Source organism: Aspergillus karnatakaensis (genome assembly GCF_047715665.1).
Source record: "Aspergillus karnatakaensis strain CBS 102800 unplaced genomic scaffold BJY04scaffold_28, whole genome shotgun sequence".
Lineage (NCBI taxonomy): Eukaryota > Fungi > Ascomycota > Eurotiomycetes > Eurotiales > Aspergillaceae > Aspergillus > Aspergillus karnatakaensis.
In genome coordinates this window covers 286928-307245 of record NW_027395740.1, presented here as the reverse complement: position 1 = coordinate 307245, position 20318 = coordinate 286928, and the positions used below count along the sequence as shown (strand labels likewise).

At 50.8% G+C, this 20318-nt stretch overlaps 8 protein-coding genes and 2 non-coding genes across 10 annotated transcripts; 3 read left to right on the top strand and 7 right to left on the bottom strand.

Annotated features, from left to right (window-relative positions):
• Positions 1-108: 108 nt before the first annotated feature.
• On the bottom strand, positions 109-1488 carry BJY04DRAFT_218953 (FAD-dependent oxidoreductase; the record flags this gene model as incomplete). The annotated part of the gene is made up of 1 exon (XM_073716439.1): positions 109-1488. The coding sequence occupies one exon, from the start codon at positions 1486-1488 to the stop codon at positions 109-111; it is 1380 nt and encodes a 459-aa protein (XP_073570614.1).
• Positions 1489-1831: 343 nt separating this feature from the next.
• Positions 1832-2680, bottom strand: BJY04DRAFT_190837 (actin-binding ADF family protein). Its single transcript, XM_073711555.1, has 4 exons — positions 2603-2680; positions 2289-2542; positions 2082-2212; positions 1832-2009 (listed from the first exon to the last, which is right to left on the bottom strand). The coding sequence occupies exons 1-4, from the start codon at positions 2603-2605 to the stop codon at positions 1981-1983; spliced, it is 417 nt and encodes a 138-aa protein (XP_073570613.1). The 5' UTR covers positions 2606-2680; the 3' UTR covers positions 1832-1980.
• Positions 2681-2703: 23 nt separating this feature from the next.
• On the bottom strand, positions 2704-4957 carry BJY04DRAFT_190834 (uncharacterized protein). Its single transcript, XM_073711554.1, has one exon. It carries the CDS (start codon positions 4867-4869, stop codon positions 3262-3264), a length of 1608 nt encoding a protein of 535 aa, XP_073570612.1. The 5' UTR covers positions 4870-4957; the 3' UTR covers positions 2704-3261.
• A 571-nt stretch (positions 4958-5528) lies between these two features.
• On the top strand, positions 5529-6992 carry BJY04DRAFT_70855 (uncharacterized protein). The gene is made up of 3 exons (XM_073720911.1): positions 5529-6096; positions 6151-6224; positions 6279-6992. The coding sequence occupies exons 1-3, from the start codon at positions 5889-5891 to the stop codon at positions 6804-6806; spliced, it is 810 nt and encodes a 269-aa protein (XP_073570611.1). The 5' UTR covers positions 5529-5888; the 3' UTR covers positions 6807-6992.
• Positions 6993-7207: 215 nt separating this feature from the next.
• vip1 (putative actin cytoskeleton protein (VIP1)) lies at positions 7208-8407 on the top strand. Its single transcript, XM_073711553.1, has 3 exons — positions 7208-7345; positions 7397-7483; positions 7573-8407. Exons 1-3 carry the CDS (start codon positions 7263-7265, stop codon positions 8198-8200), a joined length of 798 nt encoding a protein of 265 aa, XP_073570610.1. The 5' UTR covers positions 7208-7262; the 3' UTR covers positions 8201-8407.
• BJY04DRAFT_190824 (uncharacterized protein) lies at positions 8408-10959 on the bottom strand. The gene is made up of 4 exons (XM_073711552.1): positions 10746-10959; positions 10684-10692; positions 8750-10620; positions 8408-8681 (listed from the first exon to the last, which is right to left on the bottom strand). The coding sequence occupies exons 1-4, from the start codon at positions 10846-10848 to the stop codon at positions 8541-8543; spliced, it is 2124 nt and encodes a 707-aa protein (XP_073570609.1). The 5' UTR covers positions 10849-10959; the 3' UTR covers positions 8408-8540.
• Positions 10960-12458: 1499 nt separating this feature from the next.
• BJY04DRAFT_t90 lies at positions 12459-12553 on the bottom strand. The gene has a single exon. It is a non-coding gene; the product is annotated as a tRNA-Asn (tRNA).
• A 511-nt stretch (positions 12554-13064) lies between these two features.
• On the bottom strand, positions 13065-14508 carry BJY04DRAFT_207941 (Mur ligase; the record flags this gene model as incomplete). Its single annotated transcript, XM_073713923.1, has 5 exons — positions 13065-13180; positions 13408-13490; positions 13546-13818; positions 13862-14424; positions 14476-14508. The coding sequence occupies 5 exons, from the start codon at positions 14506-14508 to the stop codon at positions 13065-13067; spliced, it is 1068 nt and encodes a 355-aa protein (XP_073570608.1).
• A 908-nt stretch (positions 14509-15416) lies between these two features.
• On the bottom strand, positions 15417-15511 carry BJY04DRAFT_t89. The gene has a single exon. It is a non-coding gene; the product is annotated as a tRNA-Asn (tRNA).
• A 943-nt stretch (positions 15512-16454) lies between these two features.
• On the top strand, positions 16455-19793 carry BJY04DRAFT_228165 (eukaryotic translation initiation factor 3 subunit G-domain-containing protein; the record flags this gene model as incomplete). Its single annotated transcript, XM_073718781.1, has 5 exons — positions 16455-16893; positions 16954-17920; positions 18523-19144; positions 19210-19381; positions 19452-19793. 5 exons carry the CDS (start codon positions 16455-16457, stop codon positions 19502-19504), a joined length of 2253 nt encoding a protein of 750 aa, XP_073570607.1. The 3' UTR covers positions 19505-19793.
• Between the last annotated feature and the right edge of the window lie 525 nt (positions 19794-20318).

Here is a 20318-nt window from a genome sequence, read left to right as displayed (position 1 = left end):
TGGTTCAATCAATCGTAATGGCCAGGCTGAATGTTGATGGTTGACGGTTGTCCTAGAATAACCCCATAACCTAGACTAACTCTAGCCCTAAAAAACCTAGATCGCACTCTACTTCCTCGACTTCTCCGCAATTTCCACCCACTCCCCAATTGGCCGATGCAGCTGAAAAAACCTCTGCTTCGACCGGCGAACAGCATCTTGTCCCCTCCTAAAAGCTCCATCATAATACTCCGCCAGAACTTTCTTCACTTCCCCTCCCTTCCAGCCACACTTGCTCAGTAAACCAGCCAACTCAACCCCATCAACAAGCGCATGATTCCCACCCTCGCCGCCAAAAATCGGCATCGCATGCCAACTATCGCCGACAAAAACAACATTCTTCCCTACAGCGGTATCCATCAAGTCCCTGTCGACAGAAACACACCGAATAAGCCAGTTGAAGACCTGGTGGTGCTGCATAGCCGTAGGGTTAATGAAAACATTCCACGGATCCGCGAGATCTCTCTCCTCGATTTCTTTTAGAAGTGCAGCCGGGATCGTACTTGTCAGCGACTCCTCAACCGTAAGAGCGATATTCGAGTTATAGAGCGCATCGTCAGAGCCCAGGCTTGGTCGCGAGTACGACCAGGACATGTGGACTGTCTTCCCACTAGCATTGTCATTGCCTCCTCCTCTTCCTCCTGTATCTTCCTCTCCTGAAGCACCAGAGGGAGTAGCAGGCGCCACCGAAGGCGCAATATTACACACATTCAAGGGCGTATTGAAATTATCACCCACCCCGGCAAGCGTATTCGACTCCCCCGTATGCTTCCGCATAATCCGCTCGTAGTCTTCCAAGGGAAGCGATAAGTCGCCGTGGTACACGAGCACGGGCACGATCTCGGGGATTATGTTTGGGAGGAGAGTATTGCGGACGGTAGAGTGGACGCCATCGGCTGCGATAAGGAGGGAGCCCTTGTAGACCGTGCCGTTGGCGAATGTAGCCGTTACCACAGACGCAGAGCCAGACCCAGGCTCATCGGACCCAGCGTCAGAGTCAGAAAACGAAAGATCAACGAGCCTGTGTCCGTAGCGAATGTCAACCTCCTCCTCACCACAGTCCGCAATCCAGGACCGCAAGGCCTCCCGATTCGCCCTGAGGATACTCGGATCCCGTCGATCTTCACCCGGGGGCATAACTATGACTTCTCCCGTTTGGTTGTTTCTTAGCGATTGGTCGATCCATCCCGTGCCTCCAATTAGCCGGTCTGGGGCGACACCTTTTGTTAGTGCTGAGAGCGGCAAGTCGCCGAGGGCTTTCAGGAGCGCGGAGAAGCCGAATTTGCGGAGGCTGATTGCGTAGCCTTGTGGTTGGGTGGGGAAGGCGGTGTCGAAGACGATGTTTGGGATGGAGGCGTTGGTGAGCAGGCGCGCGGTTGTGAGGCCTGCTATGCCGGCGCCGATTATGAGGATTGGGTGGGGGGGTTTAGTTGTGGTGGAGGGTGGCATGTTGGAGGGTTTGATGTTGGGGTTGAGGTTTGATTGCGGTTATTTCAGGGTTGTTGTCTAGCTGGTGGGATTGAGATTGGAATGTATGAGATGAGATGGGGGGAAGAGATGGAGACCAGTCGGAGGGATTCGGTGGGACTTTCAATTTGCAGGGAGAGGTAGGGAAGGTGAGATTGGAAGCAGTGGTATACAGTGGCGTTTTCTGTTAAAAGCCGAGCGGCAGGTTTGCGCGCTCGGTACTTAAGTTGAAATGAGGAGGATGGAGGCTTGTAAGAGGGGAGGAGGGAATTATCCGTGGCGTAGTACGGATTCTGCTTGTAGCACACGGCGGTTTCGACTACACGGATGGGATATGGAATCTGAGGCATGGCCTGAGTAGAGTACACTCGGTACCTATAAAGTTGGATTCACAAAGCTTCGGTAGGTATAGATAGAATATGGCCAGAACCGAACAAGTTTGGAGCGCGTGATATGACAATTCGCGCAGGATTTCTACCGAAGGTGACGCGCCTTATCGATAACTGCATCAAAGGGATTCGTTCAGCGTAGAGTTCATATACTATACAAGATGGATAATTGAATGAAGTACTCACCAGCATCATAAGCAACCTCAGAACGTTCTGAGGCATAAATCTCAAATTGCACCCCAACAAGAGCCCGACGGAGAGCATCCCTCGACGAGGCAAAGATCATCTTCTCCTTGATTCTAGCATCGTCTGGCGACCTGATCCCAGTCCGGGTGGAGAGGTTAGTGGGGTGAGAGCGTGGGAAAACAAGCGCTGAGAAAAAGACGGCGGTACCAGCTGAAGAAAACAAGCTTCTGTCTTGAATTGCCTGCATCGTCTTCGTATTTTAGATCATATACGGCCCAGGCGCACTGGTACTCCGGCAAGTCCGTACAGAAGTCCTCATATTCGCTTGATGAGGAGGTCTTATGTACGACAATTTCAGTCAAGTCCTTGCTGAGTCCGTAAATGATATAGCGTGGGTCCTGGCGGAGCTTCAACCCTTGAAACTTCTCGATACAAACTGAGTGAACGGTGACTCCGGATGCCTATTGGAGTACCGTAGTTATTAACCTCGAAAGAGTGATCTTCCTGAAAGTCAGACTCACCATGGTGATTAGATTGAAGGATAGTAGCGGAGAGGGTGTAAAGAGAGAAATTAAATGATGGATGGTCTAAGAATGATGGAACTCAATGATTATATACCTAAGGTATGAATTGAGGGGTAAACTACTCAGCTAGCCACAACTGTTCATCTCTACACCCCCACCCATTGTATCATTATTAGCAGATCACGTACAGTAGTGGAGATAGTAGTGGAGATAGTAGTCAAAGAGATTCTTCAGCCAGCCACGCAAGATCCGTGAGGGCGATCGACCACCGCTAACTCTGATGTCATACCACTGGAAAGCAGATGGAGTTGATGAACCCGGGCTCTGAATAAGGAACTTCAGGATAGTATTATTATTATCGGAGTAGATGGGTGGTGGACCGGATCCAATGGCTTCGTGGCTCCACTACAGGTTCGCTTCAAGTGGAGAAGATCTGTCGTAGATGGATGATGTGTCTTTTGGCAGTCCGGTGGGCTTGAATTGCTCTCTGAGGAGCAGGTATCTCACTTGTTTGACTCTAATTCTATGCGGGGTCGCGGAGGTACCTATAATCGTGGAAATGCTTTACCGAAGTCCCTGGTCAGAGGCGAGAACTGTCATTTGATAATAACGATTGACTTCATTCTCGCGGCTCCACGACTGACCTCTTCAGTCCGCTACTCCGCAATGCCAATTGTGCCGTCCAAGCGTGTCCAAGGCCCTTTCGAGCGCTTATCACTTCGAGTCAGCCTCGTCCGAGACCTAGTAGAGCGAGCTTCGTGTGCCCATATATCACCAGAATTATCACCCTCACCCTGCTCATCTCTGAGAGCCTCCTCCAAATTCTGGTTAAGTAGGTTGTATACCCTCTGCAATTCGTCCTCTGCCTTATGTGCATGTTCCCCGCCGTCTATGACCTTGTGCTCCACATACTCTTTCTCACTAGACCCTGCCGCCGCGGATGCGAATGCCCAGTCCTCGGCCATTCTGATGATCTCATCCTGTTGAGCGGGATCTGACTGGTTGGCAGCAAGCCGAGGGTTGAGTGCTGCCGCCGCGTGCTTGAAACGAGGTTGTCGTGCAGGAATTGGGTACTCAGGGAGAAGATGGCTCTCGTCACCCAAGCGATTGAGGAGACGCATGGCTGTACTTTTCTCCTTCGCCAGCATACCGGACAGGTGGAATTTTTGCAAAGCCAGGGACCGCTGGATCTTAGAGAGTGGAAGGAGGACATCGCTCGCGTATGTAAGAACCTCTAGAGGCTCTATAGAAAGCGTCTCTTCTGCTGAAATCAGAAGGTCCGGAGGCTGCGGTGGGGACTTTGTGGATGTTGTCGACACCGGCTGGCAGGCCCGAGCAGCGGCCTCGAGCAGCTGCTTGCGGGTTTCCGTGTAGGCAGCGTACTGCTCTAGAATCCGCACCCTTTGCTCTTCAAGGATACGAGCAGATTCCTCTATCTCCTCGGTGGGCAACTCCTCCACCGGGGCCTCTTCGCCGTTTCCGCTCCCGACGAGCTTCTCCTCTACCCATTGCACAAGCTCATCCCGAGTACGCTGGAGCGCAGCAGCCTTTACAGCAGGTGTGGGCTCCTTGGGCTCATTTCGAACCTTTAACTCTTGGTACAGTCTTTTCTCCTGGTCGAGTTGCGACTTTGCGCGAATAACCGCCCTCTCTAGTTTATGCACCAGCTCTTCGATATCCCCTCCACCACCACTGGTTTGCGTCTCATCTCCCAGTTCCTCGCCCATCACAATATTGGCTTGACCTCCATGGCTCTCGAAGACTTCGGGTCTCGCGGTCCAGCGGGTTTGTAGTTCGTGGAGGTAATGCTCGAAGACCTGAAGTTTTGCGTGGCGACGGCGGTCACGGATAAGTCGGAGGTAGACATGCAGCTCAAGAGAGCTGTCGGGCGATTCGACGGTCCTAGATTTTGGCTCTTCCGAGGACAGCTTCTCGGTGATTAGCTGTTGCTGCTTTCTGGCAGCGATATTTGCCTGTAGAGCCTGCAGGTATTCCCTCCTCAGCCCTGTAAATTCCGCGGGAATTCGCTTCACTTCCGACACCGCATTTTCCGAGACATTCAACGATAAGTGGGATTGAGCATGGCATTCCGGGCTCTCAAGATCATTGTCGACGAACGTAATTTGTGACCGAAGATAGTTCGTCAAGGCCTGTCGGATACGGAGGGTTTCCTGGCGAGACTTGATGTAAGGAGCGAGCGGCTTCGCGAAGGGAGGAATGTTGGAGGGGCTCGGGGCGGTTGTCGGCTCGTTAAGACGGGCCATGGGGGGCAGCGAGGGGTATAATACCCTAATCAGCTAGAGAAAATTCTGCTAGAGCTCTGATGCAAAGCAATAAATCTGAAACCGAGGCATGTAGCGGTTCGTCGCTATCTTGCTGTTTCTGGTCGTTTGTTTGTTGCTGTAGATCATGGATTACTAAGCCCGACGATAGGTGTCGGTCACGTGATAAGCTTCCTACTCAGCAACATGCGCGAGCATCTTCCCTTTTTTTACTCTGTATTTTGAACTCATGGTGATGCATCAAATATGTATGCAGGATGGTTTGAGAATGGGAATCTGTCTCAGTGGACACCATTGATCTCATTCTCGGTCATTCGCAGCTAATCCTTTAGTGCGCGACTAACCTCAGCACCAACGAGAACCAGCTTTCAGATGGTGGTGTTCTCGAGCAACTTGATGGCATCCCGCAACACCTCGGAGTAAATGCCGACTACATACGACTCCGGGTCTTTGTCTATATGACCTGTCTGTGGCATACGTTCCCCGGATGGTGATGAAGCAAGACTACTGCATGGATACTGTGCAGATGCAGCGAGGACTATGCATGGCTTGCATTAGGGGGCTGGCACAGTGGCCGTGCGTGATATATGAAAGCTCGGCTTTTGTATTATGAATATATGCTTATGTTAACATGGAGGGCAGTCGGTAAGTAGAGGAAACGAGATAAACTCTCTATAGATCTTCCTTCTGAGACGGAGCGTTTCTCAGGTTCGTGGTACTCTAAACCTAATTGGGGCAGGAGCTTAATATGGAAAGTAGAACAAAGAGTGAACAACCACAAACATTGGCTGACATGTCTCATGCATCCATCTCTTTGTTCGTCTTGATTGGCATGCTTCTTAAGCCTTAACATTCCCATCAAGGGATGGCCTGCAGAGGTGCTTGTCCGACATATCATGATATATATGCTCGTTCAGCCCCTTGAAAAGTAAACTTAACTGTCTACTCCCTCGTCAACGAACGCTTCTCACCCCCTGGATTTGCATCAAACAATCCCCAGAATGTCTCCAGAAATCGGCCCCGGCACTTTTGCATACCCCAGATCTCGACCCCGTGCAGCAACAGAAAAGTCACAAGCAAGCAGAGCATCCCTATCGCCCCAACAGACGTCGCAAGCAATGAGTCCTCCGGCAATTTCAACATATTTAGGCCCCGATGCAGCGAGCCAAAAAGGAAGCAGGGACTTTGCGCGCGCAAGAGCAACGTCTGGTGAGTTGTAAGCTAGCTGATTCCTACTCGAGCGCTCACTAACTTCTTGCGCAGGTTCGCTCCGGCAACCGACACCCCTCTCTCCCTCGGATATCCATTCAATCTTAGAACAAGAGCAAGAGGCAATGGTGAGACCAACCCGCCTTCCTTCAACTCACAAAGTCTGACCCCTCATTTCCTAGGTCAACCGTTTATCAAGAGAGCTTTCTCTCCTCCGAAACCAAACCGCATCTGTCGCCTCAACAACATCGTCTACGTCGACCACGGTCAATGAGTCCTTCGAGCCCCTCATCGGACCGTCGTACGTTGCCGGACCCGTATACCCCACGGCGTCACGGCGGCATCGCTCCTCTTCAAGCCTCAGCGGCTCGTATTTCCCAGTCATCCAGAACTCAAGGCACGGCGGTCGAAGTCGTCGGCCATCCTTTGCAACTCCTCAACGGTCTCAGAGTCTGATCTCGGTCACTTCACAAATACCGGAGCGAAGGCGGGAACCGTCGGCCCATGTCACACACAACTCGCGCTTGTATTCTCGGCGCAGCTCGGTCTCGCAGCGAATACCGTCGCATTCAAGCGTCCGCACCGATGACACGACTGCACAAGATGTGGATACCCTTCTTCATGAGAACGAGGCGCTGCGGCGGCGCATCCGAGATCTCGAGCTTGAGCTCAGCATTCAGAAGAAAGAGGCACGCACGTCAACAGGGTAGCCATGCTAGAAGTACTTGCATTGGAGTTCAATATTCGCACACAATTTCGAAATAAATTCCCAAGACGTGCTATTGTCATCTCAGCCACACGACTTATTTATGGCGCATGCAATCGTTTCTGATCCATCTGTGGGACAAGGTTGCGCTTCTCATAATTTCTTTCTTTTTCTTCTGCACTGAGCGGGCAATCAGCTATTTTTATCGATTCCGACAGCCTTCTCCTGTCTAGACCAGAAATTATGTAGCTACCTAGCGTTGTAGATGAAGCCAAGATGCTAGCACGGCCCCGCTGTGGCTGTGCGCATCTGGTGGTAACGTCATAGGATGTGGCGGCACGCGTCATTGAGCTCTGGGATAAATACCCCGCGGCCTACTCTTGTTCCTGTTCCTGTTCACTTTCAATCTATCCTCATCTCTATCATCACTCTCACTACTCGTAACCAGACTACTCACAGAATGTCCGATCACACCACCGTCCACGTCTCCGGAATCTCCTCCTCCACCTCGGAGAAGGAGGTCCAGGACTTCTTCAGCTTCTGGTATGCGACACATTCTCCAACTGAAACAAATATCTTCTAACAGACTCGCAGCGGTAAGATCGTCAACATCTCAGTCACCCCCACCTCCAGCGAAGCCGACGCTCCCAAGTCCGCAACCGTGACCTTCGAGAAGGATGCGTAAGTCTACCCCGCACCTGCATGCAATCACATCACTCCACCCAGCCCATTCCTGTCCTTATCAAACAATACACTAACACACTGCTTAGCGCCGCTAAGACTGCCCTCCTCCTCGACCAAACCCAACTTGGCCCCTCCGTAGTCCACGTCGAAGCCGCCCAATCCATCTCCGACCTCGCAGGCTCCCACAGCGCATCCGCAGCCGACGCCAAAGACGAGAACCACCACGACCTCGAACAAGAAGACAAGCCGCGCTCCCGCATCGTCGCCGAGTACCTAGCTCACGGATACACGATTTCGGACTCTGCAATCCAGAAGGCCATCGCGCTAGACCAGAAGCACGGATTCAGCGCGCGCTTCACCAACGTCCTCAGCAACTTTGATAAGAAGACAGGTGCCACGGACCGCGCGAAGGGGCTCGATGAGAGCTACAAAATTAGTGATAAGGCGGCGACCGGGTGGAGGGGATTGAACAGCTACTTTGAGAAGGCGTTGGGGACGCCCAGTGGACAGAAGCTGAGGGCGTTCTATGAGCAGACTGATAAGCAGGTCAGGGATATCCATAGTGAGGCTAGGCGTCTGGCGGATTTGAAGACCGGGAAGGCGGAGAAGAGTGAGGGGGAGAAGGGGGAGAGTGCTTCTGCTGCTCCTGCTACTGAAGGTGTATCCACTGCGCCGGCTCCTGGGTTGGATGCTGCCACGACTGAGAAGGTGTAAAGGATTGTTGTCCGCACCTTTGTCACTCACTCGATGTACTTAACGACTGCCTTACGTTTATGTTTCATGACCTCCTCTGAGTTGTGGCTTTGCACATACTCGCTCTCATTCATGTGTTCATTATCTTTCGTTTGCTGTCTGAGACAGAAGGTACAAATTGATTCCTAATGAGACAACACTCAAAACACAGTAGTATACAAAAACAAGTAGCTCACTTTACAGACTCGTAGATCGTCCACGGGTTTGTGCCGCTTTCTTACCCAGATTCCCTTATTTCGACGTATGCAGATTTCCTGGTTCCTTTTGCATGGCAGCAAGACTTATCGATGATCATTTGCACTTATTTCGGGTCAAGGCGCGTCTCCTCGGGATTATCGTAGCTCATAGCTTCGTCGGGGATATCCTCAACTGAGGGTCTCTTGTAGTTCGTATTCCTCCATGCGTCTTTCCAAGCTCCATGTTTCGAGCAGGATGCCTGAGCCTATGTGATAGCGGCCACAAGTTAGCTTTTGCGTACCTCCACGATGATACAGCGTAGCTCCAACTTACCATCTTTTGGGTGGAGTCCACAACCGTCTCTGCGTATGTCGTCCGCTCGCGAGGCTGCTTGACGTTGGTCTTTAGATTGGGATTCGCAGTCGGCTCGTCTTCCACAGTATCAGGAAGCGGAGTGAGTCTCAAATGTCGCTCCTCGACACTACTATTGCCCCACCACAGCTCTCCTCGAACCTTGACAGCTTCGTCCGACAAACCTGTATGCCATACCGAGCTCACAATCTGGCATGCAACATCTTCATCGTCAAGTACGAAGCTCTGCAGGTCAATCTTATTCCAAGGCTGTAGTATGTTCCTTTTTGCGTCAAGCAACAATAAGCACCCGTTGTCATCATGGCACATCTGCCGGCTTACTCCCGGGTGCTCATAAGAGATGATCTGCGACATTCGATGAACCCAATAGATTCGACCAAACAGCGTGCAGACCCTTTCCCAGCCGATCGGCAAAGGACGATGAACCATATCTTCTTGTCGAGGTGGCTGCCAGAAGCATCGTTTTTCGTAGCCCCGCGCGTACGTATCAACATAGAATAGCCGGTTCTGCCCGTCTATTCTCCAGTCCCATCCTTCGGGAAGGGCTGGGGCCTCGGCGAGCGGATAGAGCTTTCTGTCTGGCATCTTTTTCCACTCGAGAGCGCGAATCTGACTCTCAGTGGAACTATCTCTTCTTGCTTTCACTGGGGAGCGCCTTGAGGCGGGCGGAGGCGTCGGAGGTGATGGGGAGAGCGATGGTGAAGGAGAGCTGCCACGCGAGGGCGAGGGAGAAGAAGCAGGAGAAGAAGAGGCGGACGAAGAGGACGAAGAGAGATATACAGAGGGCGGCACACCAAGAGGCTCGGTATAACTGGATCTTGGATGGGCCGCTGGGAAAGTTGAGTATGGCATAGAGTGTTGCCTATCAGGCACGTTTTCTGCAGAGGGGTTTATCCTTTCGTGGAAGTAATAACCTGGAGAGGACTGAAATTGATAACCTGTATCGTGGTAGAAGGTCGGAGGTGGTGGTTGGGCATGTTGAGAGGTATATGGATATGTATGTCCGGGTATTGCGTAGTACTCTTGCGGCATAGGAGCCCCTCTGCACGGCGCTTGTCTCATAGATGTAGGATTGGCTTGAGGGTGCGGGTATGCTGGTGTAGTGATATTGTCATGGCGAGTACGTCTCCGTCTTGCTTCTCGTGTAGGGCTCACTCCAACAGCAGCGATAGTGCTCCATGCGGAGCTCTCGCTGGGATCTGGTCTGCGTCGCACAGGACGTCCCCGGCGTACAGGTGAGATTGAGCGCCTATGTGGCAGACCATCGTTCTCATGTCGTCTCTTTCGAGACCACTCTCCGTAGGGCGTACGACGGACGTCTCCTTCAAGATCGGATAAGTCGTCGTGGCGTTCCTCGTATACAGAGACCTTCTCGGGAAGCTTCTCCTTGCTCTTCCTTATATGGTCATAACCCGTGGCTCGTTTTTCCGTTGCTGACTGTGCATCAGGTTCGGACGGCTCGTTGGCTGATTGTCTGTCGAACGAAGAGAGGTAATCGTTCGAGTAATTCAATTGCTCCGATACATAACGTGAGGTACGTTGAAGCTTCTCTGTGTCTTTGAGCTCAGATAAGTGAGCTATGAGCTGGTCAGAGAACGCAGCGAGGTGTTTGGTACGAAGGCCAGCATTGATGAATCTACGCCGGAAACCCCGCCAGACACCTTTGTCATCATTCTCATAGGAAGTCAGCCCGGATCGGACTGTCTGCAAGTCAAAATCCTCATCTTCTTCCTCCAGCTGCAGGACAAAATTGCACAGGTCTGATATGACCTTGGGAAGGTGCTCGTCGGCGCGACTGTGCTTGTGACAGGCGCAGTCTGGGTGGGTGCAATCTATGATAGATAGTCAGTTATTACTTCGTCTGTCCCATATCAAAGCTGCGAGGCAATGCTAACTTTTTGTTCCTGTGAACGTTATTAGTATATATCAATGACAGTTTTTCTTCCCTTCGACCTACCCGCTTTCTGTGAGCGGTCCACGGCAATACCTCCTCGGGTCATTCCACAGTCTGTCAGGTTTCCGTGTCTATCTGGGCCTTGAAAGCCAGGCAGCGTCTTCATTGAACTAGTCAAAGTGCAGAATATGGTCGAGCGTTCTCAGGCTGGAATGCAGATCATATGGTTTGGGCATGTCAGCGCCGGCAGCAACCTAATAAGAAGGATTGCGGAGACCATTTGCTGCAAAAGAAAATCTCAGCAGCAAGTGAGGCTCCAATGAGTACGAGGGCTACAGGGGGGTGCAGGTTCATGGCCTACTCATCGGCTACGCATGGTATCCATACCGCCAGTTCCGTCAATTGCATTAACAAAACCCCTGTTTGAGCGAACCGCTTCATTTTGCAAATCGTATGATCTCATTCTGCCGTTGTCTCCAGAATCCCCGCACTTTGCATGTCAGCTTCATTGTTTTCCAGCTTCAGACTGGAGGTTTCGCAGGTGGGTGAGACTCGGCGGGGTTTCGACATTGGACGTGGCGCGGTTTGGTTGAGGACGTGGACCAGTCATCTCTTGGACAGGGGTATAAGATTCATCTCGCCCACTCGCTCGAGCATTTACTGCTTTCACATAAATGATCTGACGCAAGTCTATAAGTCAAGATCCATTATTACCAACGCACGGCAGACCGTCTTTTCAGTGGCTATATCAACCCTGATCCCAGTTGCTTCGATCAAGGCTGAGTTGATGAATTTTATCATAGCCTTCTATTGACAGCAGCTCCTACCAGAGCCACACTGTGAGGGGGGCTATGTGATCTTTCGCCAATCCGGCAAATGCAAGGTGCATCTCCGAAACCTCAGCCAGGAAATAATCTGTGTCTGAGCCTCTTTGCAAAGCCTCTCTCATTTGCACCAGCGCTTCGGTTGATAGCAAAGCCCGCGTCTCAAATATATAGGGACTTTGGTGGTATGTGGTAGCTTCGCTCTGTGGTATCCCGTAGATCAGCCTCACCGTGCATCAAACAACTACTGGACCGCTTACAGCATGGTTGCATCCGCCGATCGGGCTATGACGAAAAGTATAGATCTTGAGGAAAGAAGGCGCAAGTACCGACAATGCTTCATACTTGTCTATATGGGCCGTCTGCGACGCTAATCCCCCGGTATTCAGCCAATAGCAGCCATGTGCTCTTTGCGAGCAGCAGGCTGTGCACAGGGAGCGGCTACCTAGTTTTGCGTCCATTGTTCCTGGTCAAGAGAATTTCGAGATTTAGAAACAGGGGCCAACACAGCGCTGCATAACATGCTCGTCGTTGTAGCCTAGCCGGTCAGATGGCCCCCAATCCACTCTTACAATGCATTGTGGTGCCGATGAGGGGCCGTAGTCCTCACTCCATCTGTTGCTGTTTGAAGGGGTGGCACCATGGGACACAGTCACACAGTGGAGGGTTACCAGAATGACGACTTGCAGTGACTCAGTCCGTGTAGGAGCTTCCAGGCGTGCACGATGCTCCTAGCTCTAAGGGGTAATGAGAGTGCGGCGGGAGGGCGGAGAAGAGGAGTGTTTTGGACAGCGAGGCTAATTCTTTTGGTTAAGATAACGACTTCTTGATTATTACCCGGCTGTTCATCGGTATAGTCTGAGAGGGGTGGGAGCCTGGGAGGTCGCAAAGAAAGGAAGAAAAAGGTGTTCCCCTTCGTTGGAAGATAAAAAAGGATGGCGAAAAAAATAACCGTCCCCGGTCAGGATCGAACTGACGACCTTTCGATTATCGAAGGATTTCAGCCAACTAACAGTCGAATGCGCTAGCCAGCTACGCCACGGAGACGATTGATGGATAACGGTTGGATTTTACGGTCCCATCACCAATTAACTTGAAACCGCCAAAGGGGGCTCTGGAGTCCCTGGTGAGGTGATCATCTCAACCCTTACCCCACGCTGAATTATCTGTCGAAAATATTCATCTTATAACCATATCGTTAACTTAAAACCGCACAGCAATTAGGGCTCAGCGGTAATTCGCAACCCGCCAGCTGGAGAGGAATGCTCGTTTTCCGTTCTCTGGCCAAATATGGGATAGAATATGACAATGGTATATCTACTGTTATCTTTCGGATACTCCGTATGTAGTTACATTAAGCGGCCGTATATTGCTCGTTACCTACCTGTTGTCTTGATGGTCACAGTAACTGTACGTCAATATATATCGTATCGGTGTGCAAGGCCACCCCATAGGAGCGGGTCCCACGAGCATACACAGTCTGTATACCATTCTGACCTGTGAGACACTTTGGCTGGCCTCAATGAATCCCATTCCTCAGATTTACCCAGCCATATCATCACCCAATAACGGTCTTAGAAACCCGAGAGCGCCTCCAACCAAATGTAAGCTTCCCGTGACAAGTATATCCACATTTTTCTCCCCAGTCCCGATCCCTCTTGCAACATTCACGCTCTCTCAATAGTTGGCGCAATTGCAACTTCAGCATGGGGGTCAGCACCTTGCCACGCCTCGGAGTACGAAGCGCACAGGTTTTGAAAGGGTGACTGAGGTGCATGGACTATCCAGTTTCAATACGAGTTCGGAAAGGCTTTCATAAGCCACTTACTAAAAGAGCTACTATCTCTCTCTTGGTAAGAGATGAATATAACGTGCTGAGGTCTTGCATTGTTCGTGGTCACTGGTAAGTGCACGAGCTAGAGCCTGTACGAGCGAGATCCCATCCCTTGCTTTTGACAAATGACTGAAAATCAGGATGCGACACCTTCTCAAGTCAGCGGACAGCCTTTCCGAGCCATAGTAGAAAAGGATTAGCTTACTGAGAATTGTTGACGTTCATCCCAAACCATTTTGCAGCTTGTTCTAAGCTCAGAATGTTGTGCGCCCCGTCAACGAACCACCTCAAGTTTCCTTCTTCTATAATCTCGAATCTGCCGGCCCATGAGAAATGTTCAATGCCGTGCTGGATATCTCCAAGACCAATAATGTGGTCTGGTGCTTTGGCCCGAAGAAATGCTTTGGTAAGCTCGAGTGCTAACGAGCAGTTCAAGCGCTGTACTGGAATACTGAGTAATCTACCGTCAGTGGGAAGGCTGTCCTCAGATAATACAAACGTCAGGGTAGTGCCTCTATTACGAGCGCATAACCTCCGTGCAGACTGGTTCCTGGACAACTGAGAAAGCCGGTGCACCATATTTGAAAATTCCCGCTTTGTGCCAGGCAATAGTCTCGACAGTAGGTCCAAGCTGCGCAACAGGGTCCAATCTGAGGGACGCGATGCCGGTTACAACGGGACCCTGTATCACATTGGTTGCATCATACTCTCCACCATGGTGAACCTCGAATATGGCCGCATCAACCTTTTCTTCGACGAAGGTGTGAAAAGCCAGTAGGGCCAACAACTGCAGATAACGAGGTGTTCTTCCGACAGTAGAATCCAACTCAGTATCCGGGGTCATAACGCAATCCCATACCTCGAAGAAGTATCGGGCAAATATATCTTCTGGTACAGGGGAGTCGTCGATCTGTATTCTTTCACGAACGCTTTGCAAATGCGGACTGGTATAAAGCTCAATGCGCCTTGAAAACCCTGTTTTCAGGCCATGTGCCCGAAGGAAGCTGCGCGTGAAAGCGCAGGTGCTACCTTTTCCTTTCGTGCCGCTGACATGAATCTCAGTCAAGTTATTGATCTCGTTGTCCTAGAACGGGTCAGACAGACTGGTCTGTTGCAGTAGCTGTCTTCTTGATACCGAGTGTCTCAGAGCCTCCAGCCACTCCTTCATCCCAACGACACTTGGAACGCCTTTGAGTTTGGGTTCTGAGCCGTGGCCTGGGCTACAGAAACAGGGGCACCAGGGCTTTTTGGTCGCGCTGTGCGTCTTCTAGATTCCAGGAGCCGGATAGCTTTCTGCATATTGAAGAGCAATTTTATTATATACTTCAGGGGCAATGTCTTGTAAACCATGATTTCAATGAGATGAATTGTACAATTGCTGAATAGTCTGGCGGTTGTCAGACTCGTTTTGCTGGATCAGCCACTTTCTTTGTCTGTTAATTAGGTACCCCGCAACTCTTGGGCTGGTATCAACCATCGCTGCCTATGTTTGGCTGGTAATAAGTTTTTGAACTGGAATACTGCCTCATATAAAATCTGGTTCATCCATCTGCAAAGAATGACCAAGCAGCTTTCCCTCAGCATTGAAATCAGGCTCACATGACGCGCAGATACCTGTCAAAGTTCGAACAGAAGGTCCTCAGCTTGTGCAAGCATGTTTCGCTGCAGATAGGTTTCTACGAGTGACAGGTGCAGCCGTCGGCCGATGGTGATGTCCTAAACTCCCTTCTCTTTCAGAGGGGTCAGTGCAATTTCCACAAGCTTTCCAGCCTCAGCTGACTGGCCTACTTCGCAATGTAGTTCTGCGATCTCCAGATGAAGCATGATACCAGCAAGTGCTCTCAAAGTGTTGTAAAAAAAGACATCATGGAAAGATGGCGTTAGACGGAGTTGAGTTGCTTGGGATGATGATCATATAAGGCACAATTCATCACTGTCGTATGCGTTTTTGCTCCTCTGAGACGTCCTAAAGGCAGATTCATGGCCAGAATAACTTCGATAGAAGAGACGACCTACGTTATTATCTACAGCAAGGAGTAGGAAAGATAAAAATCAGAAGCAAAAAAGAAAGACAACCGTCCCCGGTCAGGATCGAACTGACGACCTTTCGATTATCGAAGGATTTCAGCCAACTAACAGTCGAATGCGCTAGCCAGCTACGCCACGGAGACGATTTGTTATGATTGGCCAACCAAGATTGCGTATACATTCAAACCAAACGGTTGAGGACAAGAAAAGCTACTGTAGCCCTAATTCCCCGAGAAGAACTTCAGTACGATGTTATGATAGCGCTTTGCACATCTTGTACCTAGGTACTTTTGGAGCCCCCCTTCCCTGTTGGAAGTCTACGCCTCGGTACACTACTCAAACTGCCAATACAATTGTTGCCCCTGGATAGAATGTCCATGTGCTGTGTGTGTGTCTCGGCCGGGAGGCGCTAGTCCTTAAATAGCCTCTTGGAGTCACCTGATCAGCTTCACAATGTTCTCGTACAACCTCAACTTCAAGGCAGCTGTCAACTTATTTCACTGACTGTAGATATCGAGATAACTGATCTCGCTCAATCCATCTACCTGGTTGTGAAATAATACCAGATAGCTTGTGTTTCTTATCACGCCTATCACCAGAAGAGTTCTTATCTCCGGGCCTCGTCAACTTTTCTCTCGGTCCCGCCCGGCCTCCATTCGCGTCCATGCAATTGGCTTCTGCCTCAGTCAAGCAAGGTTTGCTTGGCCATCGCGTGTTTCGAGACCCGAAAGCTTGGTGGCGCCTGTCTCCATAAATCCATATCGAGCATGTCGCCTCCGTGTCTTCCGAAGATAACCACACCTCGTCGCGAATGTTGGTTCGTCGAGTGGGCCGCCTAATAATAACTGATTGTGCGTGTGTGCGGCATTGCGGATGTGCGCGTGTGAAGATTCCATCTCAGATCCACATACGGAGTACATATTCAGAGCTCGTTCCGTCACAAAGAAGAGAGAAAAAAAAAAAATGTGAACATCAATCCTGCCAGAGGGGCATTGCATCCCTTGCTACCAACCTCGTTGCTTATCGTTACTACCACGTTGAATTGTGCTACCTTGGTCACGCACCGATTCCTCAAACATCACCACAATGGCAGGGTTTGACTTTGACCTGGAAAAGAATCCTCCAGCGGCTCAGGCCACCATGGATAGTAGCAGCGATGGCGCTGTACCAGGCGAGAGCTTTGCGTACGGTGACTCTCTATATGCAAAGATCCAACGCTTGGCAGGGAAGCTCGGTGTTGAGCAGCGTGGAATTGAACGCGTCCCCGCGGCGGAACAGACAGACACCTCCTACGTCAATGTTGGAAGCATGTGGCTCGCGGCCAACATGGTCGTCAGTTCTTTCGCTATTGGCGCCCTTGCACACCCCGTCTACAATCTCGGCTTCGTCGATGCTATCCTCACGGTGCTGTTTTTCAACCTGCTCGGTATCATGACGGTCTGCTTCTTCTCCTGCTTTGGCCCATTTGGTCTCCGCCAGATGGTGTTTTCAAGATTTTGGTTCGGGTGGTATGTCACGAAATTCTGTGAGTGCTCCCGATAACCTGGAAATGGGAGACGGAAACTCATTCTTTACCTTTCCCTAGTCGCGATCTTAAACATCCTCGCGTGCATGGGCTGGTCCGCTGCGAACACCATAGTTGGTGCTCAAATGATTCATGCGGTCAATGAAGATGTGCCCGGCTTCGCCGCTATCTTGATTATCGCTGTCTGCACGCTCATAGTCACATTTGCTGGATATAAGGTTGTTCATCTATACGAATACTGGAGCTGGATTCCGACTTTCATCGTCTTTCTGATCGTTCTCGGCACGTTTGCACACTCGGGAGACTTTCAAAATATCCCCATGAAAGTCGGATCGTCAGAGATGGGCAGCGTCCTCTCCTTCGGTTCAGCTGTATACGGCTACGCCACTGGCTGGACCAGCTACGCCGCAGATTACACTGTTTACCAACCAACCAGTCAGAGCCGCCGCAAGATTTTCTTCTCAACCTGGCTTGGCTTGATTGTTCCTCTTCTCCTCGTTGAGATGCTCGGCGTGGCTGTCATGACCGCAACCACCATCAATGATAACAACAATATATACCAAGCTGGGTACGACGCAGCTGGTAACGGCGGAGTCATCGGTGCCGTCCTCGAACCGCTCGGTGGTTTCGGTAAATTCTGCCTCGTTATTCTGGCGCTCTCAATTGTCGCCAACAACTGCCCAAATATCTACTCGGTGGCTCTTACCGTGCAAGTCCTCAGCCGCTATGCTCAACGCGTCCCTCGCTTCATCTGGACTTTCCTCGGTACCTGCGTATCCGTTGCTATTGCGATCCCTGGATACTCGCAATTTGAAGCAGTACTCGAGAACTTCATGAACTTTATCGCATACTGGCTTGCCATCTATTCTGGAATCTGTCTCACCGATCATTTCGTCTTCAAGCGAGGTTTCTCGGGCTACCCGGTTGATGACTACGATAAGCCGAGTAAGCTCCCTGTGGGTATTTCCGCTATCCTTGCTTTCGGGTTCGGTGTTGCTGGCATGGTTACTGGGATGAGCCAATCGTGGTATGTTGGGCCTATTGCGAAGCACGCAAGTGGTGGTGATGTGGGATTTGAGTTGGCATTTGCCTTTTCGGCATTCTCTTATGCTTGTATGAGGCCTGTTGAGATCAAGCTATTTGGTCGGTGACCGAAATTCTTCTTATCACTGGCGTATTAGAATTTTAAGTTGTTATTGTAGATATGTACATAGTTGGCATTTAATAGAGTTTCTCCATGCCCTAATTGTCCCGCATGACGAAGTCTTCGGACTTGACGATAGTCTAAACCCAAGCCTATTTATCGTCTAGACATTCTCTGTCATCAGCCGCGGTTTGTTTCAGACGCAAAACAAACATGAGTCAAAGCTACACTCCAGAAGCATAGTCTCGTTGGTTCGTCATACACTCCCTGTTCGCTCACGTGACCGCTCTCGCACCGCCACGACGCCACACCATCTGTCGGCGAAACAAATCCACAACGGACTCACCTTTCAGAAATCCAGAAACTTCATCAAGAACCTCAAACCACCACAACAGCACAATGTCTCGACCAGCTAAGTGCGTTCCCCCTCACGAAAAAAAAATCTGAAATTCTCTCTAGACCTCAGACTAACAAAAACTTTCCAGGGCCGACTGGGCCGACGACGAAGAATTCGACGACCCCTCCGCCCTCCCCGCCCAGCAGATAACCACAAACAAAGACGGCACGAAAACCATCGTCTCATACCGCTTCAACGACGACGGCAAGAAAGTCAAAGTCACCCGCCGGATTAAAACGACTGTCGTCCGCGAACACGTCAACCCGCAGGTTGCGGAGCGTAAGACATGGGCCAAGTTCGGTCTTGAGCAGGGACACGCCGCGGGTCCTAGCTTCGATACAACCTCCGTCGGCGAGAACATTATCTTCCGTCCGTCAGTGAACTGGAAGGCCCAGGCGGCCGAGGCCGAGAAGAACGGTGGTGAGAAGGGCAGCATCAAGGACCAGCTGAAGGACAAGAAGGTCAAGTGTCGGATTTGTAACGGAGAGCACTTTACAGCTAGGTGTCCGTTCAAGGATACCATGGCGCCTGTTGATGAGGGTACTGGTGCGGCTGGTGCTGAGGGCGCCGGAGGTGATGATGCGGGTGGTTTGGGCACTGGTGGTGGCAGCTACGTGCCTCCTCATATGCGCAAGGGCGCTGCTGCGGGTGGTGAGCGGATGGCTGGTAAATATGAGAAGGATGATCTGGCTACACTGCGCGTTACGAACGTACGTTTCTTCTTTCCTTGGTTCTGGGGGGCTTGTGTGTGTGGTGCTAACACTGGAAAATATAGGTTTCCGAACTTGCAGAAGAACAAGAACTCCGAGATCTATTCGAGCGCTTCGGCCGTGTCACCAGAGTCTTCCTTGCCCGGGACAGAGAAACACAGAGAGCCAAGGGCTTTGCTTTCATCAGTTTCGCGGACCGGACCGACGCCTCGCGCGCCTGCGACAAGATGGACGGATGTACGTCTTCAGCCCCCTTCTCAGTCGAGCCTCCTCGATACACAGACACTGACATACTTTCTCTCTTTAGTCGGTTACCGCCATCTCATTCTCCGCGTCGAATTCGCCAAGCGAACCACTTAGATTCGTTTCTCCTATATCATCTTTGGGTTCTTTTATTTCTTTACTTCAATCGCGATTTACGACACTGTTTACGGGGTCTGGTCTGTTTAGACTAGGGTACTCGGCTTCACCCACTACCACTAGACTCGGGATGGGGCTGGGAGATACTCTTGCTCTTACGATACGAGTTTTCTTATGCAATAAAAGTGTCATGATCCGTTCGATAGGTCGATACCAATCTTGATGTGATGAAATAATAAAAGGCGTTTGACTTTTCATCTCTACCCATAAGGCATTCCAGGCTTTTCTCATTTCCTTTTACCTCGAAATATGGACCTGGGGAGAATGCCCAGCGCTCTCTCCCATCGGGATCTTCTCACTTTTTAGGTCTGTATAGAGCATCGCATCCCCTACCTAGGGTATGGGTATGGAAGATAGCACAGTCGCCTTCTCCCGCTTCGAGTATACTAAAACAATGTAGGCCATTTCAAACACTGCCTATCCTTCGTCTTTACGTTACGGTGTGGCAAGAAAATAAACTCTGTTCCTGTAACACCTATACATTAAGCCATAGCTCCCCGTCAGAAGCATACCTTATCTACCACCCACGTCCGATCATATCACCAGTGTACTATAGTAATCAACCTAGTACAGCCACGACTAAGTACGATGCACCGTCTAGCGTAGAACACGCGGCGTCCGTGTCAGCTACAGTTCGTTCAAAATATCTTTCTCTTGTATGTGCCTTGGTGGCTGAGGTAATGGACCTCGCTATGACCTGCACTTAAATATATACTATTGACCGACAGCGGGTTGCGGTGTATCTCGCTCGGTA

What these genes read in the sequence shown, in the direction of transcription:
- BJY04DRAFT_70855 (XM_073720911.1), top strand. Translation starts at nt 5,889, where the DNA reads ATGTCTCCAGAAATCGGCCCCGGCACTTTTGCATACCCCAGATCTCGA. An exon ending in GCGCGCAAGAGCAACGTCTG is followed by an intron (nt 6,097 to 6,150) that starts GTGAGTTGTAAG and finishes CTTCTTGCGCAG; the next exon opens with GTTCGCTCCGGCAACCGACA. An exon ending in AACAAGAGCAAGAGGCAATG is followed by an intron (nt 6,225 to 6,278) that starts GTGAGACCAACC and finishes CTCATTTCCTAG; the next exon opens with GTCAACCGTTTATCAAGAGA.
- vip1 (XM_073711553.1), top strand. Translation starts at nt 7,263, where the DNA reads ATGTCCGATCACACCACCGTCCACGTCTCCGGAATCTCCTCCTCCACC. An exon ending in CAGGACTTCTTCAGCTTCTG is followed by an intron (nt 7,346 to 7,396) that starts GTATGCGACACA and finishes ACAGACTCGCAG; the next exon opens with CGGTAAGATCGTCAACATCT. An exon ending in GTGACCTTCGAGAAGGATGC is followed by an intron (nt 7,484 to 7,572) that starts GTAAGTCTACCC and finishes CACACTGCTTAG; the next exon opens with CGCCGCTAAGACTGCCCTCC.
- BJY04DRAFT_190837 (XM_073711555.1), bottom strand. An exon ending in AAGCTTGTTTTCTTCAGCTG is followed by an intron (nt 2,213 to 2,288) that starts GTACCGCCGTCT and finishes GACTGGGATCAG; the next exon opens with GTCGCCAGACGATGCTAGAA. An exon ending in TGAGGTTGCTTATGATGCTG is followed by an intron (nt 2,010 to 2,081) that starts GTGAGTACTTCA and finishes CCTTTGATGCAG; the next exon opens with TTATCGATAAGGCGCGTCAC.
- BJY04DRAFT_190834 (XM_073711554.1), bottom strand. Translation starts at nt 4,869, where the DNA reads ATGGCCCGTCTTAACGAGCCGACAACCGCCCCGAGCCCCTCCAACATT.
- BJY04DRAFT_190824 (XM_073711552.1), bottom strand. Translation starts at nt 10,848, where the DNA reads ATGAAGACGCTGCCTGGCTTTCAAGGCCCAGATAGACACGGAAACCTG. An exon ending in TGGACTCCACCCAAAAGATG is followed by an intron (nt 8,682 to 8,749) that starts GTAAGTTGGAGC and finishes GCTATCACATAG; the next exon opens with GCTCAGGCATCCTGCTCGAA.